General features: G+C 42.0%; 1 protein-coding gene across 3 annotated transcripts; it reads right to left on the bottom strand.

Moving 5' to 3' along the window:
- Positions 1 to 5123: 5123 nt before the first annotated feature.
- Positions 5124 to 15624, bottom strand: foxred2 (FAD-dependent oxidoreductase domain containing 2). Of its 3 annotated transcripts, none has more exons than XM_034089938.1 (10): positions 15601 to 15624; positions 14026 to 14240; positions 12264 to 12569; positions 11350 to 11601; positions 9523 to 9831; positions 7707 to 7873; positions 7283 to 7448; positions 6926 to 7152; positions 6678 to 6848; positions 5124 to 6063 (listed from the first exon to the last, which is right to left on the bottom strand). In XM_034089938.1, the coding sequence occupies exons 2-10, from the start codon at positions 14235 to 14237 to the stop codon at positions 5828 to 5830; spliced, it is 2046 nt and encodes a 681-aa protein (XP_033945829.1). In that variant the 5' UTR covers positions 14238 to 14240; positions 15601 to 15624; the 3' UTR covers positions 5124 to 5827. The 3 variants fall into 3 exon arrangements, with proteins under 3 accessions (XP_033945829.1, XP_033945826.1, XP_033945828.1); XM_034089935.1 differs by lacking the exon at positions 15601 to 15624 and adding an exon at positions 15256 to 15572; XM_034089937.1 differs by lacking the exon at positions 15601 to 15624 and adding an exon at positions 15277 to 15572.
- Positions 15625 to 15803: the final 179 nt, after the last annotated feature.

The raw sequence follows: 15803 nt of genomic DNA, 5'->3' as shown, positions 1-15803 counted from the left end.
GAGCCTTGAGGAACCCCGCACACCATTGACATATTTGTCAAAGTTGATGTGTAGTTGCCTATTGAGACAACGTTTTTTCTGTCCTTTAAGTAGGTACTAAACCAATTTAGAGCTGTTCCTGAAACTCCCACCCAGTTTTCTAGACGGTCTAGCAATATGTTGTGGTCAACAGTGTCAAAGGCAGCGCTGAGATCTAATAATACTAAAACTGATATTCTGCCACTGTCTGTTTCAATGAATGTCATTTAAGACCTTAACAAGAGCAGTTTCAGTGCTGTGGTTAGGTCTAATGCCTGACTGAAACACATCAAAACCGTCATTTAAAAACATGAAATGACTCAACTGTTAAACAACTTTTTCAATCCATTTGCTTAAAAAAGGAAGGTTTGATATTGGCCTGTAATTATTCATTACGGTTGTGTCCAAGTTATGCTTTTTTAGGAGCGGTTTAATTTCTGCAGTTTTCAGGGCCTGTGGTAATACACCTGATTGAAGAGAGTTGTTTACTATGTGTAGTATATCTGAGGCCATACAGGGAAAAACTGTTGAAAAGTCCTGTCGGAATAATATCGAGGCTACAGAAGGAGGATTTCAGATGTTGAATAATGTCTTCCAGGTCTTTAGCATTTATCAGACGGAATTGTGACATGATGTCTGAATTGGCTTTAGGTGGACACGGGGACAAAACATTGGCTGTACCTGATGCAGAGGCACTGACTGCCTGTCTAATTTGCATGATTTTGTCAGTGAAGAAGGCAAAGTCATTGCAGGCCCTGGTGGATAGAAATTCTAAAGCTACTGACACTGGGGGGTTAGTTAGTCTGTCGACGGTAGCAAATAAAGCACGTGAGTTGTTTTTATTTTTGGTAATGATGTCAGAAAAGAAAGACTGTCGTGCCTTTTTTATTTCCTGATTATAGATGCAGAGTTTCTCTTTATATATTTCGAAGTAAACTTGGAGATTTGTTTTTCTCCACCTGCGTTCAGTTTTTCTGCACTCAGTTGTTGCTGTTCTCACAGTCATGGAGATTTTTTCTTGCTCGATACTTCCTTTGTTTTAATGGGAGCAATGGCATCAATGACATTTGTTATTTTAGAATTAAAATGATCAACTAGCTCATTTACTGAGAAGTTAGCATGGGCAATTGAGGGAGTAAAAATCTGGGCAAACATTTCCTCTGTATTTTCAGTTAAGTGACTTCTAGTGGTTACCTCTTTCTTAACAGTTGTATGGACGGTAATAGAGCTCTCAAAGAAAACACAGGAATGGTCAGAGAGCGCTACATCAGTCACCACAAGCTTAGCGATGTTCAGACCCTTTGATACAATTAAGTCCAGGGTGTGCCCCTTATTGTGCGTCGGACCCTTGACATGCTGAGTCAGTGCAAAATTGTCGATAACACAAAACAGTTCTTTAGCCCCTCAGTCCTCAGGGTTGTCAACATGGATATTAAAATCGCCAACAATGATTAAACGGTCAAAGTCAATACACACTATAGACAACAACTCGGTAAAATCATCACAAAAAAAACTTGCACAGTATTTGGGTGGTCTGTAGATGTTTAGGAAAATAGCTTGAGAGGAGCTACATATTCAAAAGAAGCAAAGTTTCCATACATAGTCTGCTTGCATTGAAATAAATCATTAAACAAAATAGCTACTCCACCCCCTTTCTTATGTATATATATATATATTATATATCATATAATTAAAGTTGGGAGGAGTTGATTATATAAGAACAGCTGTGCTGTTGTTTTGGTCTAACCAAGTTTCAGTTAAAAACATAAAATCCAGGTTGTGCTTGTTGATAAAATCATTGATTAAAAATGATTTACCTGCAAAAGACCTGACATTTAATAAAGCCAGTTTGAGTGTGTTTGACATACCACCACTCTGAATGTTAACGACAGAACGTGGAGCACGTGGAATCACTACAAAATGTGATACAACGAGCTTTTTAAAGCTCGCTTGGATGCTAGTCAATCAGAAGCTATTGGTACCTGTTCATGTGGATAATTATGTAAATGATGCTGTATGATGTCCTTTTGTTGTTCTGTTTATGCTTTTATGTTTCATGTGGAACTACTTGAACAGGTCTCCCTTGGAAAAGAGATCAATGATCTCAATGGGATTTTATCTGTATAAATAAAGGTTTGAAATGAAATGAAATGAAATACATTACATACATTCAGACGGATGCCCTTGGATCCTCTGTTCTCAGTCCGAGTCGCCAGCCTGTGTAAGCAGGCCACAACACTAATAGGACGCTGCACTGGTATAGAAGCTTCTGGTCGTTGGGTGGCGCCAGAGAGCGTCAGCCAATCGAATCATATGCCAGTACAAGCCAATCAATCAATCAAACCGCTGCTTGTGTGTCAGGGGCGGGAGATTCATGTGATTGGTTGTTGGTCGAGTTTCAGACACGCCCGCCGGCAAGCGACAATGCACGCCGCTGTGTGGACGGGCCGCCGGCAGGCCCGGACTCGCCATCGGGAGGACCGGGAGGGTGTCGGCCCGTCCACACAGCGGCGTTGGAAGCTTCTTTCACTTTGAATGGGGTGACGTCACTTTTCGCCAAACTGCATAGTGGGAAGTAGAGCGGAACTTTCCTGGCGTTTTACGGCCCGTCCACACAGCGGCGTGCGTTGATGCTTCCCCATTCACTTTGAATGGGGTGACGTCACTTTTAGCCGAAATGCATCGTGGGAAGCGACGCGGAGCGTAGCTGGCGTGTCTCGCTGCAAAAGTTGAGCAATGTTCAACTTTTGACGCCTCGGCAGAAGCGTCAGCCAATCGAATCATATGCCAGTACAAGCTCTAGCCAATCAAACCGCTGCTTGTGTGTCAGGGGCGGGAGATTCATGTGATTGGTTGTTGGTCGAGTTTCAGACACGCCCGCCGGCACGCGTCAACGCACGCCGCTGTGTGGACGGGCCGTCAGGCTGGAAAAGTTGAGCACTGTTCAACTTTTGAAGCCTCGGCAAAAGTGTCAGCCAATCAAATCCCATTTATACAAATCAGCCAGTACAAGCACTAGCCAATCAAACCGCGTGTATGCTGGGAGTGACATAGTTATTCATTCATTATTGCGGTAGCAAATCACCCGGTTGTTTACGACCAGTCCCTATTTACTTTACCGGGATACAAACCGGAGGAACCAGGCATGGAGGGAGGTGGCAGAGACACAGTGGATGAAACTGGTAGGTTTTCGCCTGTTTGGGGAGTTTATATCCAGTTTATTTCGTTTTAACATTGAATGGACAGCTAGCAAGCATATACAGTATATTTAGCCAGCATGGAATGTAGCATAAAATAGCACCGTAGACATTAATCTCATAAATGCTCATCATAGCCAAACGATTCGCTGCATCCTCACTGCGAGGGGGACCCAAGTTCCCATCAGCAAAAACACGTGGGTTTGCTATCCTGGCTCCTAAATGGTGGAATGAGCTCCCCATTGACATCAGGACGGCAGAAAGCTTACACACCTTCCGGCGCAGACTGAAAACTCATCTCTTTCGACTCCACTTAGAGCGATAGAATGACTAACAAAGAACTGCTAACAGAGCACTCATGCCCCTTTCACACCAGCGCCTTTTCAGCTCCGGCTCGGAGCTAGAGCCTGAAAAGCGCCGGGTTTTCCAGTTCACACCGGAGCTGCGCCGGCTCTTAGCTCCGGAATCCGCTTCATTTCCAGCTCCAAAAAATTGTCGGTCCAGAGGCAAGAGCTTTGGAGCTAAGAGGCGACGTCGCTGACGTCTCTCTTACGTCGAGGCGTGCAGGAAACTAAACCCACCTCCCATGGGTCGACTGTCATGCCTGCCTACAAGCAGTAGTGCCTATAAACACACTTTATAAAGTCAGGCAGCACTAACCAGGCTTCGTGTGGTTCTGTTTATTTGTACCTTACTTTGACCATCCGTTCGCTGTTATCGATCATTGTGGAGAGAGGCAGACGTGTTGTTTTGTATTATTGCAGCTATCGGATGCAAGTAGTCAGTTTAGCTTCGGTTGCTATGCCAACATCACCCGTTTTATATCAGAGAAACTTTCATAACAGCGTTGTGATACCAAACAGTGTCAATTCAGACTGACACACATTCACTTAGGCTAAGGGGAACTGGGGATATGCATCAGCTGCTTGTGTGAGTCGGACAGTGAATACTTTAGAGCGGCCGCTGCAGTGTGAGCTAACCGGGAGCTAACGGGAGAATAAACTCCCGTGGAAGAGCAGCACTGCAGCGGTCGGTAAATGCTGCAGAAACACATTAATAAACAATGAACCACGGCACTCTGGAGAAAAGTATAAGGTTGGAGAAGTCGTTATTCAATTTATTCTGGCTTCGTGTGATTAAAAGCAACACGATCATCGACCCGACGCAGTTGTTGTTGTGAGCTGCCGTAATGGCTGCCGTTGGGGGGCAAATCAGCGATGTAAACGGTGACGTCATGACGCAGCTCTGGGGCGCCAGTGGGCGGTGTGAACAGAGCGGGAGCTGAAAAGGGAAACCGGAGCTGAACCAGAAAAGCTCCCGCTCGGAGCTAGAAACTGAAAAGCGCTGGTGTGAAAGCCGCATTATATACTAATAAAGGACTGGCTTATCTATAGCCAGTTGAGTAGCACTTGAACTGATTGGCTCTATGAAACCTGATGTGTCTTCCTGGTCGAATGTACGTATTGTAAGTCGCTTTGGATAAAAGCGTCAGCTAAATGTAATGTAATAGCCCTCCCCGCTGACACTTTACCTCTGCCAATATAACTTGAATAAAATTAAAAACAGCCACAGAATTAGTGTTTTATCATTTATAGGATTTTCAAAGAAAATAATATATTTGGATTTCACCCCTTTGTAAACAACATTTTGATTAGCATAGTTACCGTTCAAAACTTGAATATTAAATAAGAATATTAATTATTGTGACTTATTTATACATATTTAATCAAGATAATCCTCTAATGTTTGGTTAACTGATATGTTCATTAACACTCTTCCCTGAAATAAAATCTCTTTATAAACAAACATTAATATTTATCCAGTTGTATTCGTTAACGGACAATTGTTCAATTTAAGATTTAAAAAAGTTAAAGATAAAAACAAAAAATATTTTTATAAAAGAAAGAGTTGAAGTAAGAATCTTTAATAAAATAAAAATATTTTAATGATAGTCATTTTAATTATAGTCCACAAAACACATTCATTTCATTTAAAAGCAGTCTCTTTAATATACGTTTCATCAGGTAACGTCATGTAAAATGTAGAATGCACATATGCATGTCACACCCACCCTCCACCTATAAAGCTTCAGATAATTTAGATTTACATGATATGAAAATTGCTATATATAAAGCACTTAAATATTTGATAAGGAACAACAATAAGGGAACATTTAAGGGGCAACGTGCCGCTCCAGTGATAAGCAGTGATTTCCAACATGGGGGGTCGGGTCCCCAACAGGTCGCATTATGATGACGTTGGAGGGGCTGTGAGATCATTATTAAAAAAGTAAAACACACAAGTCATCTGTTGCACACACATTACATTTTTTAGGGACTAATCTTTGCTCTTTTTCTTGTGAATAACTGGATAATATTACTTCTTTGGACCCTTAATATCAAAATAAAGAAAAGAAAAATCACTCTTTGGTTGAAATGGTCAAGTGTGAGACATTTACAAGCCGACAATATTTGGAACCAGTGATCAGTAGGATGTTATTATGTCAAGGTATTTGGTTTTATGGACAGAATCATTATGGATGCTGGAGGTAGCAAGGCTGAGGGTCCTTAACAGCATCTCAGGCATAGCTTCATCACGCTTCAGTAAAACAATCAGAAGTCTAGTTTCAGTCCTGAAGACACGGAGGCTCCAGCTTGTGCCAGGTAGTTTGGGAACGCTGGGTCGGACCCCGATGTTTTTCCCGTTTCCTGGTCAGTAGGCATCAGCCCGGCGCCGTGAACCTGCTGCCACAGCTGAGTGTTGTGAGCGACTCCCTGCCGCTTCAAGTATCCCTGCTGACAAAACAGTGGCGGCTTGCGGTGGGTTAGGGAGGAGCGGAAACAGGATTCTGGAAGACACAGAAATTATTATTTAAATAAAAAAGGTTTTTACAAAATTCACAATTTATAAAAGAACACTTTTTCTTGAAGACACAGAAATCATTTAAAAATTATATTTCTAAAGACACAGAAATTGTAAAAAAAAATTCAAACATTCTAAAACATACAGAAATGATTAAAAATAGATAATAATTCTAAAAATCGAAAGGAATTATTAATAAAAAAGAAAAATTCTAAAATCATTTTTCTTTTTATAATAATTTTTTCTAAAAACACTGACATTATTTTAAATATATATATTTCTAGAAGCCACAGAAATTATAAGAATATATATATATTTCCAAAAACAGCCAAGTTATTTAAAAATATATATTGTTTTTTAAAAGGCCAAGTAATTATTTAAAATAAATATAAATTATTTCTTACAGAAATGTAAAAATAAATGTATACAATTAAAAGATAAAAATAAATGGTCTGCTATATAATCAATGATAAATCAATAATGTTAACCCTTACATTTGCGATCACCATTTTAATAATTAATACACAAATAAATACATGAAAAATAAATGAATTCATACATTTAAAAAATACCATTTGTATCACAAACAAACAGTTTTACCAGCATAGAAGGCCCTGAGGTCAGTCTGGACACAATGCTCCAGGAAGCGCCGCAGAGGCTGGATATGAGAAATTGGAGTGTCCCATTCTGCGAGGAAGTCCTCCACCATGTGATGCATCGCTTTGGGCCTCGGTAACGGCCAGCCAGTGGGACGCAGCCTCATGTCTTCCTCTGGGGAACAAGAGGAGAACATTAACATACATTCAGAGTTTGTTTTTAATTCTTCTTGAAACAGCATCTCCACTCACCAGTAGGAAGTGTGTCGTAGTAGTATAAAACAGGGTGCAGGAAGTTGGATTTCCAGGCTTTGGTCCAGTCTGTTTCGGCCCGGGTCCGCCCCAGAAAGTCGATCTTGTTGTTCCCGTACTGCATCACCAGGACTATCAGCCCATGTTCGGAGACCTCGTGGCCCGAGACAGAGGAGAACTGGGGCAGAGCCTGGAGAGTAAACTCTTCCACGTATTCACAGTGAGAGCTGAGAGTCAAGGACAGAAGAAAGCATCATTATATAATGAGTATGAAGAAGGGATTAAAAGAGTGGCGCAGTCATGATTTCCAGAAGTAAAAAGCTAATGTTAGATATCAAAATAACACCGTTGGCTTACCCTCGAAGAAGTATAACGTCCCCCAGCACCTGAAACATTTGGTACGGCCCGGAGGCTTCGCTGAGCCGCTTCAGAATCCAGGACTGCAGCTGCGTCGTGAACAGTTTTGTCGATGGCCACAGGTTACTATGGTAACGCTGTTCAAGTACGCGATGTACGGCTCGCACTGAGGCAGAACATTTAAAAAGCGTTTAAAAAAAATCATCTTAAAAACAAAAAATACGAATTATAAAAGATTAAAAGACCACACGAGCCACTTGTTAAGAAAAAAAACACAATACACAATAAAAACATAGAATACATTAAATAAAAGCACACAAGTTACCCAAACGCCTGCCCAATCAGGAATGTCTTTAGATGACATTTAAAAGAGTCTGTGCCGGCAGAGCGTTCCATAGTTTAGGAGCCACGGCCTCAAATGTACCTGTGTAACGGAAACCATGGACGAAGCCGCCCGCAGATGAGCGGTAGTCTCTGGAGTGAGCAGCCGTTCCCAGAACAAACAGGCCGGGGGTGTTCATCCCTTCATACCATGGCGTCACATCGGGCAACCTGCCTTTAGCATTGTCACTGATGGGAGGGCAGGCCGAGCTGTGGAGATAAAACATTATATAAGTAATATACAAATGTACAGAGTCACCGGAGAGAGGCTTTGTTGACAGTGCGGAACATTATGCTACTGGATGAATCAATATTTACATTATGGAGTGGTGGAGGGATGACGTTATTTTGTAGATTGACCAAGAAGTTAACATCACAAAGGTTCCCTCGATAAAAAGCCAATGGGATTCTTCCATTGGATTTTGGAATATTGCCAAAAACAAGACAAACTATTATGATACTACTTTTATAATTGTTGAAACATAAATGCATTGCCAGATGTAAAAAGTTAACGTTAGGATAAAGGAACTACAGCACGGTCACATGACTTCACGTTACCACCGCTAAGCTAAAGGTGGCTAATGTTGGGCTATAAAGGAACTACAGCACGGTCACATGACTTCACGTCACCACCACTAAGCTAAAGGTGGCTAATGTTGGGCTATAAAGGAACTACAGCACGGTCACATGACTTCACGTCACCACCGCTAAGCTAAAGGTGGCTAATGTTGGGCTATAAAGGAACTACAGCTCGGTCACATGACTCACCGCACCACCGCTAAGCTAAAGGTGGCTAATGTTGGGCTATAAAGGAACTACAGCACGGTCACATGACTTCACGTCACCACCGCTAAGCTAAAGGCAGCTAATGTTGGGCTATAAAGGAACTACAGCACGGTCACATGACTTCACGTCTCCACTGCTAAGCTAAAGGTGGCTAATGTTGGGCTATAAAGGAACTACAGCACGGGCACATGACTTCACCTCACCACCGCTAAGCTAAAGGCGGCTAATGTTGGGCTATAAAGGAACTACAGCACGGTCACATGACTTCACGTCACCACCGCTAAGCTAAAGGCGGCTAATGTTGGGCTATAGAGGAACTACAGCACGGTCACATGACTTCACGTCACCAGCGCTAAGCTAAAGGCGGCTAATGTTGGACGTGATGACGTTTAGTCTTCTCATTTAGGCTGCGGCCACACGAGGACGAATTCGGCCGTTTGCGTTACTGTTTAGTGTCATATAGACCGTTCAGCCACACGAGGATGACCGAATACGGCACTAAAAGACTGAGGAAACGATAACGGGTCCCAAGGTGGATAGAAAGGCATACGCCACTCTCTGGGGGGTCAAACGGCTCCGTGTGTACGCCCTATCCGAACATTTTCAGATCACTGATAGTGATTGCGCAATAGCCCCGCCTCTCCCCACCTCTTCTGCTCACCTCCGCTTACCCCGCGCCATTGCTGAAGTGTTTCGCCACCAACAACAACAACAATGGCGGATCGCAGAGTTGCTATCGTGCTCCGGACGCTATTGATCATGCTACAGTTGTTTGTGCAACATCTACAGCAATAATGATGAGGCAATAGCCCCGCCTCTCCCCACCTCTGCTGCTCACCCCCGCGTCAAAGTAAACTGCACCCTGAATTCAGAATATTTATCTTTCTCTCGATATGGACCTAAACGCGAGTGAAGCCGTTTTCGTCCTTGTGTGGCCGCAGCCTTAGACACTTAAACCCAACCAAAAAACACTGACTTTGAGATAAGTTAACTAGAATGCTGAAATGCTTACTTATTTCCAGGTTTAGGACTCATACTTGCACCACTCTTTATAAAAATCCTACCATTAATACCTGTCAAACACGCTGAAGTTGAACCTGAACCCGAGGCATCGAATCACTCGGTCGTAGGGCTTTCGCATGGAGAAGTTATCAATGTGATACCCTGGCATTTCCTCTCCTGACACGTCAGAGCTGTTCTTCTTCTCCTGGTGTTGAATGTGCTTCTTTAGAGTCAGGTATAACTTTGCTTTATTCTGAGTGCCCGCTCTCTTGCTGCTCTTCTCTTTTCGTTGTGTGATGCCGATTTTTTCCAGACGAGCCTCCGCCAACCCATCTAGAGACTTCAGCTGATATGTGTCTATAAGGTCATTATTCACAGCTCTGAAAAACAAAAACAAAAGTTCAATTTAGAATAAAAGTGCTTATAACTCTAATGAAGAACAGTTGGTGAAGTTGTAATTAAGGATACATGTTCCCAACTGGGTCCTTCTGCAGTTGCAATGGGCTACTTTAAAATGTGAGAAAAGAAATCGTTAAACTGATTTAATGCGAAATGTATATCCAAATATTGACTGAGGTCTTACTAAATAAGTAAATTAGTTAGTAAGTGGGCAGAGCTAAACAATTAGCTTAAAGTAATTAAACAATGTTTTGGGAATAACTGTCATTAAGGCTTTGATTAATTGTGAAATAGAAACAAATAACGGATAAATACTAGTTTAAAGGTCCCGTGTCATGGCCATTTCTACTGATCATAATTCCATTGTTGAGGTCTACTAAAATACATTTATATTGTGCAATGTTCCAAACTCACATTGGTTTCTCAAACAGCATCTCTGTATAGTATATTCACTCTGTCCTACACGGCTTGTTGGAGCTCCTGCCCCCCCCCCCCTCCCTGTGAGCCCAGTGGCCGTCAGCGAGACACAGCGAAACCCAGCCCGAACACACACACACACCCGCAGCCTGGCTGGGAGTGTGTGTGTGTGTGCCCGGGCTGAGTTCTGCGGTGTCTCGCTGTCTCGCTGACCCCACACCAGTGAGCCAGCTCACAGTGTCCCGCTCCTCGCAGCAGCGAGCTTCGCAACGTCCCGCCGAGTGTGTGTGTGAGGAAGTCCGCGGATTGGTCCAAATGTAATGGCTCCGCAGAAGTTACGTCACTATACCCGAAATACGTCACTATACCCAAGAAGTAAACATTGGAATAAGATAAATCTCCAACGAGGCGTTCTGGGGCAGCAGACAGGTATTTTCTGTGTTAGAGTTTTACTCGCTACAGGGTGCACTTTGAGGGTTTGTTTACATGAATAAAAAGCTACATAACACACAAGGGGACGGGTAATAACCAGAAAAGCATGACATGGGACCTTTAAACAGTTTGCTCAAGGTAAAAATTAAAAGCTCAAATAAAAGTTAAGTAGTAGTTAAAACACTAAGAACATATTCTAACTATTCTACTATACAACTATTCTAAAAGTAGAATAGATTTATGACTCGCTAAGATAGTTAGTTTAAAGTAATTGATAAATAACTAAAATAATATCTTAAATAACCAAATTAGCAGTCGAAATAGTGAGCTAAAATCAGTGCTTAAATGGCTAAAATAGTACGCTAATAGCAAGGGATATACTTTTGAATTAGATGAATGAAGAAGTATGAATGCAGACTTGAACAAAACTGGCCTAAACACGACCAATTCAATTGAAAATAGTATTGTAAATATCCACTTTGAAGTGTTAACTAACATCTAGTTTAACATCAAATAATGGTGTCAGGCCTGAAGAATTCATAGGGTTGAGGGGACGACATCTAAAAGAAAGGTTTGGAAGCCCTGATGTGCAAGCAGCCTCCAGCAAACAGACACAATAGATAGCAGTAGTAACCAAATCGTAACCCTACCTGAGATCTCCGACATAATGTGTTTGCCAGGCCAGTCGGACCGGGCTGGAGCTCAGCATGTGGACCTTGCTCGCTCTTCCCAAGATGCTCTGGGCCGTTTCAAAGGCCGAGTTCCCCTTCCCCAGAATAAGGATGGCCTGGTCCTTGTAGTCCTCAGGATCGGTGGAGATGGACTCGTAGCCTTCAACCAGGTCAGAACCCACAAACTCCACCTTCTGAGGAACCCACAACCCCGTGGCCACCAGGAGGACGCTGAGGGAGAGGATCAAAATCATCACGTTTTATTAAAATTGAATACTCGATTCTGATTGGTCAATATGGTCCTTTTAGAGGTTGTTAATACTTGATAACACACTGCTGCTACGCATAACATCACCATTGCTAAGGAGGATCAAGGGAGAGAAGGAAATAATGCATATGTATAAATGTGTCTGTTGATACTATATATATATATATATATATATATATATATAATATATATACCTGTTTTATTACATATTTTAATATATCTTGTTTTTGTATTCGGGATTATGGGAAACGGTATTTCGATCTCTCTGTCTGTACACACAAACTGAAAGATTGACTGACTTTGAAAGAGGTTAAAAGACAAACAGTGGACGTCAGATAAGGCTTTCACACATACATGTAAATATATCTAATATGTATATATGACCCAAATATATATATATGTTCATTTTAATCCATTTCTTATTTAAAAGTTACTTAATATTTATATAATTTTATTTGCATCTTTCATTTAATTAATCTCTAATCTGTGTGAATCTGTGCTGTCCTGTTTTTCATTCCTACCCTGTTGCTGTTGAACTACTGACTTTCCCCACAGGGATTAATAAAAGGTCCATCTTATCTTATCTGACCCAACGTAGGCCTGATCCACCCAGGTGTTCCACTACCTGCATGTGTAGTCTGCAGCATGTTGGTCCGTCAGGATGTAGCTCCGGTTTTTGGGCGACTGCACCGCTCTGATCCTCCCGATGTCCACACCGTACCGGACCCTCAGGCCGAGCTGCTTCTCAAACATGGACAGGTAGAGGGGGAAGGCGTCGGCCGGAGGGTAAAACTCAGAGCTCACTCTCTTCATCAGGAGGTCGGGGTGATCGCTCAGCAGCGAGTTCCAGTCGTGGCGCAGGTTGAACTCTCGGTTCTGCCTTCCTGTGTGGATCTTGTTGATGCTGATGAGCTTCCTGTGCCTGGGATACCTTGAAGGACAAAACAGAGCAGAGAAGGCAAAGGTGATTCAGGAGGCAGGATACAGCTTTGGAAACCCTCTTAATTCCTATGAAGGTTACTCAGTGGCGCATTGAAGCCAAAATAGCTTGAGTCTCGAGAACAAAAATACCCAAATCTTCCCCGGATCTTGCTGTAGTTCCTTTATAGTCCAACATTAGCCACCTTTAGCTTAGCGGTGGTGACGTGAAGTCATGTGACCGTGCTGTAGTTCCTTTATAGCCCAACATTAGCCACCTTTAGCTTAGCGGTGGTGACGTGAAGGCATGTGACCGTGCTGTAGTTCCTTTATAGCCCAACATTAGCCACCTTTAGCTTAGCGGTGGTGACGTGAAGTCATGTGACCGTGCTGTAGTTCCTTTATAGCCCAACATTAGCCACCTTTAGCTTAGTGGTGGTGATGTGAAGTCATGTGACCGTGCTGTAGTTCCTTTATAGCCCAACATTAGCCACCTTTAGCTTAGCGGTGGTGACGTGAAGTCATGTGACCGTGCTGTAGTTCCTTTATAGCCCAACATTAGCCGCCTTTAGCTTAGCGGTGGTCATGTGAAGTCATGTGACCGTGCTGTAGTTCCTTTATAGCCCAACATTAGCCACCTTTAGCTTAGCGGTGGTAACGTGAAGTCATGTGACCGTGCTGTAGTTCCTCTGTAGCCTAACGTTAGCTTTTTACTTCAGAAATCATAAAGTGGTGTTAATAGGTGAAGATCATCCTACTGAACAAGATGTGGAAATATCAGAAATGTGTGTTTGCAACAGATCTGGATTTTTCCAAAATCCAATGAAAATACGCCATTGCTATTGTCGAGAAAACCCTTGCGAACTTTTCACTTTTAGGATAAAATGATCTGAATACGGGCTATGCTATGCTCATTTACGTCAATGGGATAAAGTAGTTTTGGTCCCAATGACACAGAAGTTATAGTTCCTCTGTTCGGTGCATGGTGTACTTTTCTTAAAGGTGGGGTAGGTAAGTTTGAGAAACCGGCTCAAGATACACTTTTTGTTATATCCCATGAAATGCTCTTAACATCCCGATAGCAATGAATATCTTAAGTGCTTTGACAAAAACCCATAAATAAATGTCATCAGTGGAAGCCGTGGCTCTGTAAAAAGCACGACCCATCATCTGAGCCGGCCCGGCTAAAGTAACTGGATGGCCTACCTGCCTGTCAGCCTTCCATCTGTGCACAAACTTATCTCGTGCCCTCATTGGTCATGTGCGCGTTCGTGTGTGTTGTAGGAGGGGTTCTGTGAGGAAGTGGCAGATTTTCTCCGGCTGTGTATTTTTAAATTCTAGCGATCTCGGGCTGGTTTCTCAAACTTACATACCCTACCTTTAAGGTGTGGGATAGACAGTTACAATTTTTCTTCTGCAATTTCTCTGGGCTTCTTTACCATACGACAAGTTTCAAAAAGGTTTCCTACTTGTTAAAGAAGCTGCCCGGTCCTGAGTTCCTCTCCAGGATGATGTAGTCTCTTTTGGCCTTGGACAGGAAGAAGCCCATCTGCAGGCCTGCAGGCCCGGCTCCCAGCACACAGTAACCAAAGCGCCGGCTGCCATTGTGTTGGTTATCAGACGAGCATTTCACACAGCCAATCAAGAGGAGGAGGATTAAACAAGGGAGGTTTGAATCCATTACCTGTTGGACACAAAGCAAAGTGTGTCAGTGTTGCATAAGAAACCATAAAGAAAATCCATTGGGTAGTTAGAATATTGTAGGACCATAAGATACCTATCATCCCCCCCGCAAGTGGTGTAATGTAATGAAGTACATTTACTTAAATACTGAATTTAAGTACGAGGTTTTGAGGTACTTCCACCTAACACAAGTATTTTTTTTCATGGTATGCTACTTTGTACTTGTACTCCACTATGTTATGGAAACCAGTATATTTTGAATGCAGAACTTTCAATTGTAACAGTATTTTACAATTAAGTACTGCTACTTTTACCTAATTAAACAATCTGAGTATTTGTGTACACCTCTGGGTACTAGTTAAACTTACTAAGACAAAATATGTAATTAAATGACAGTTACTAATCAAAGTGTGGGGTTACATCCAAATATATTTATTTTTAGAGTCCAAAATATAATAAATTAAAAGTATATAGTATAGTATACTCAGGTAAAGTACCTCAACATTGTACTTAAGTACAGTACATGAGTTAATACAATGCTGAAATGTAATGAAGTACATTTACGCAAGTACTGTACAGTTTTGAGGTACTTTTACTGCTTGAGAATTCCCATCTTGTATAAGACCTACTTTAAGTATATTTTGACGTCAAAACGTTTGTACTTTTACTCAAGTAATATTAAATACATTTGAACTTGCAACAGTATTTTTACAAATCAGTATTACTACTTTTAAATGAGAACTCCTTCCACCATCAAGCAGGCTACTACAACTACCTTCAAATGTTAGGCTACTTAAGTACAGTATTAGAGTAAATGTAATTCAATACATTACAATCATGTTTTTATGCAGTGTTATGAAGTAACTCCATAACACTGCATTATTCACTCCCTGCATGTGGGCCATGATTAGCCAACACTATCACATCTACTCCTGAAAACATCAACAAATCCAAAATAATATGGCGACTCACTAGACAACACATGCATCTAATGGGATAATATATAATATACCGACTTTAAATAGGTGTAAACGTGCATTTAGACAGCATGTAATCCCCCGGGTGTGCAGCAGCTCTCCAGCCGACGGTTAGTGCCTCTCCTGGGGATGCGGCTCTGCCATCGACCGGTGAACAGATGAGTGTCCGGCGTTATGATCCATAAACACACCATTTCCTTTTACATCAGGCGAGCCCTTGGACGCAGCATGTGTAGTTCAACATGTATGAAGTCTACATGTTTACTGTGGAGCATTTTAAAGTGTGTGTGTGAGTGTGTGTGTATGAAATCCGCTACAACACACTTCCCCCTCAACACACACCAATGGAGGCTGCTTGCATAAGGGGGCGGGGCTACAACATACCAGACAGGGGAGAGGGGCTGGATCTCACTGGGTCGTTGTGATGAGGAGTCCACAAAGTGTGTTTAATCACCTAAATAATCTCTATGACTCAATTCTAATGTAATAATAAACCTTAAATGACATGATATGGAAGAAGTACTCTAGTATTCTACTTAAGTACAAGTAGCAGCACAAATATGTGAACATACTTGGTAAATGTAGTC

This window comes from Pseudochaenichthys georgianus, chromosome 8 (assembly GCF_902827115.2).
Source record: "Pseudochaenichthys georgianus chromosome 8, fPseGeo1.2, whole genome shotgun sequence".
Lineage (NCBI taxonomy): Eukaryota > Metazoa > Chordata > Actinopteri > Perciformes > Channichthyidae > Pseudochaenichthys > Pseudochaenichthys georgianus.
This window is presented reverse-complemented; position numbering and strand designations above follow the sequence as displayed.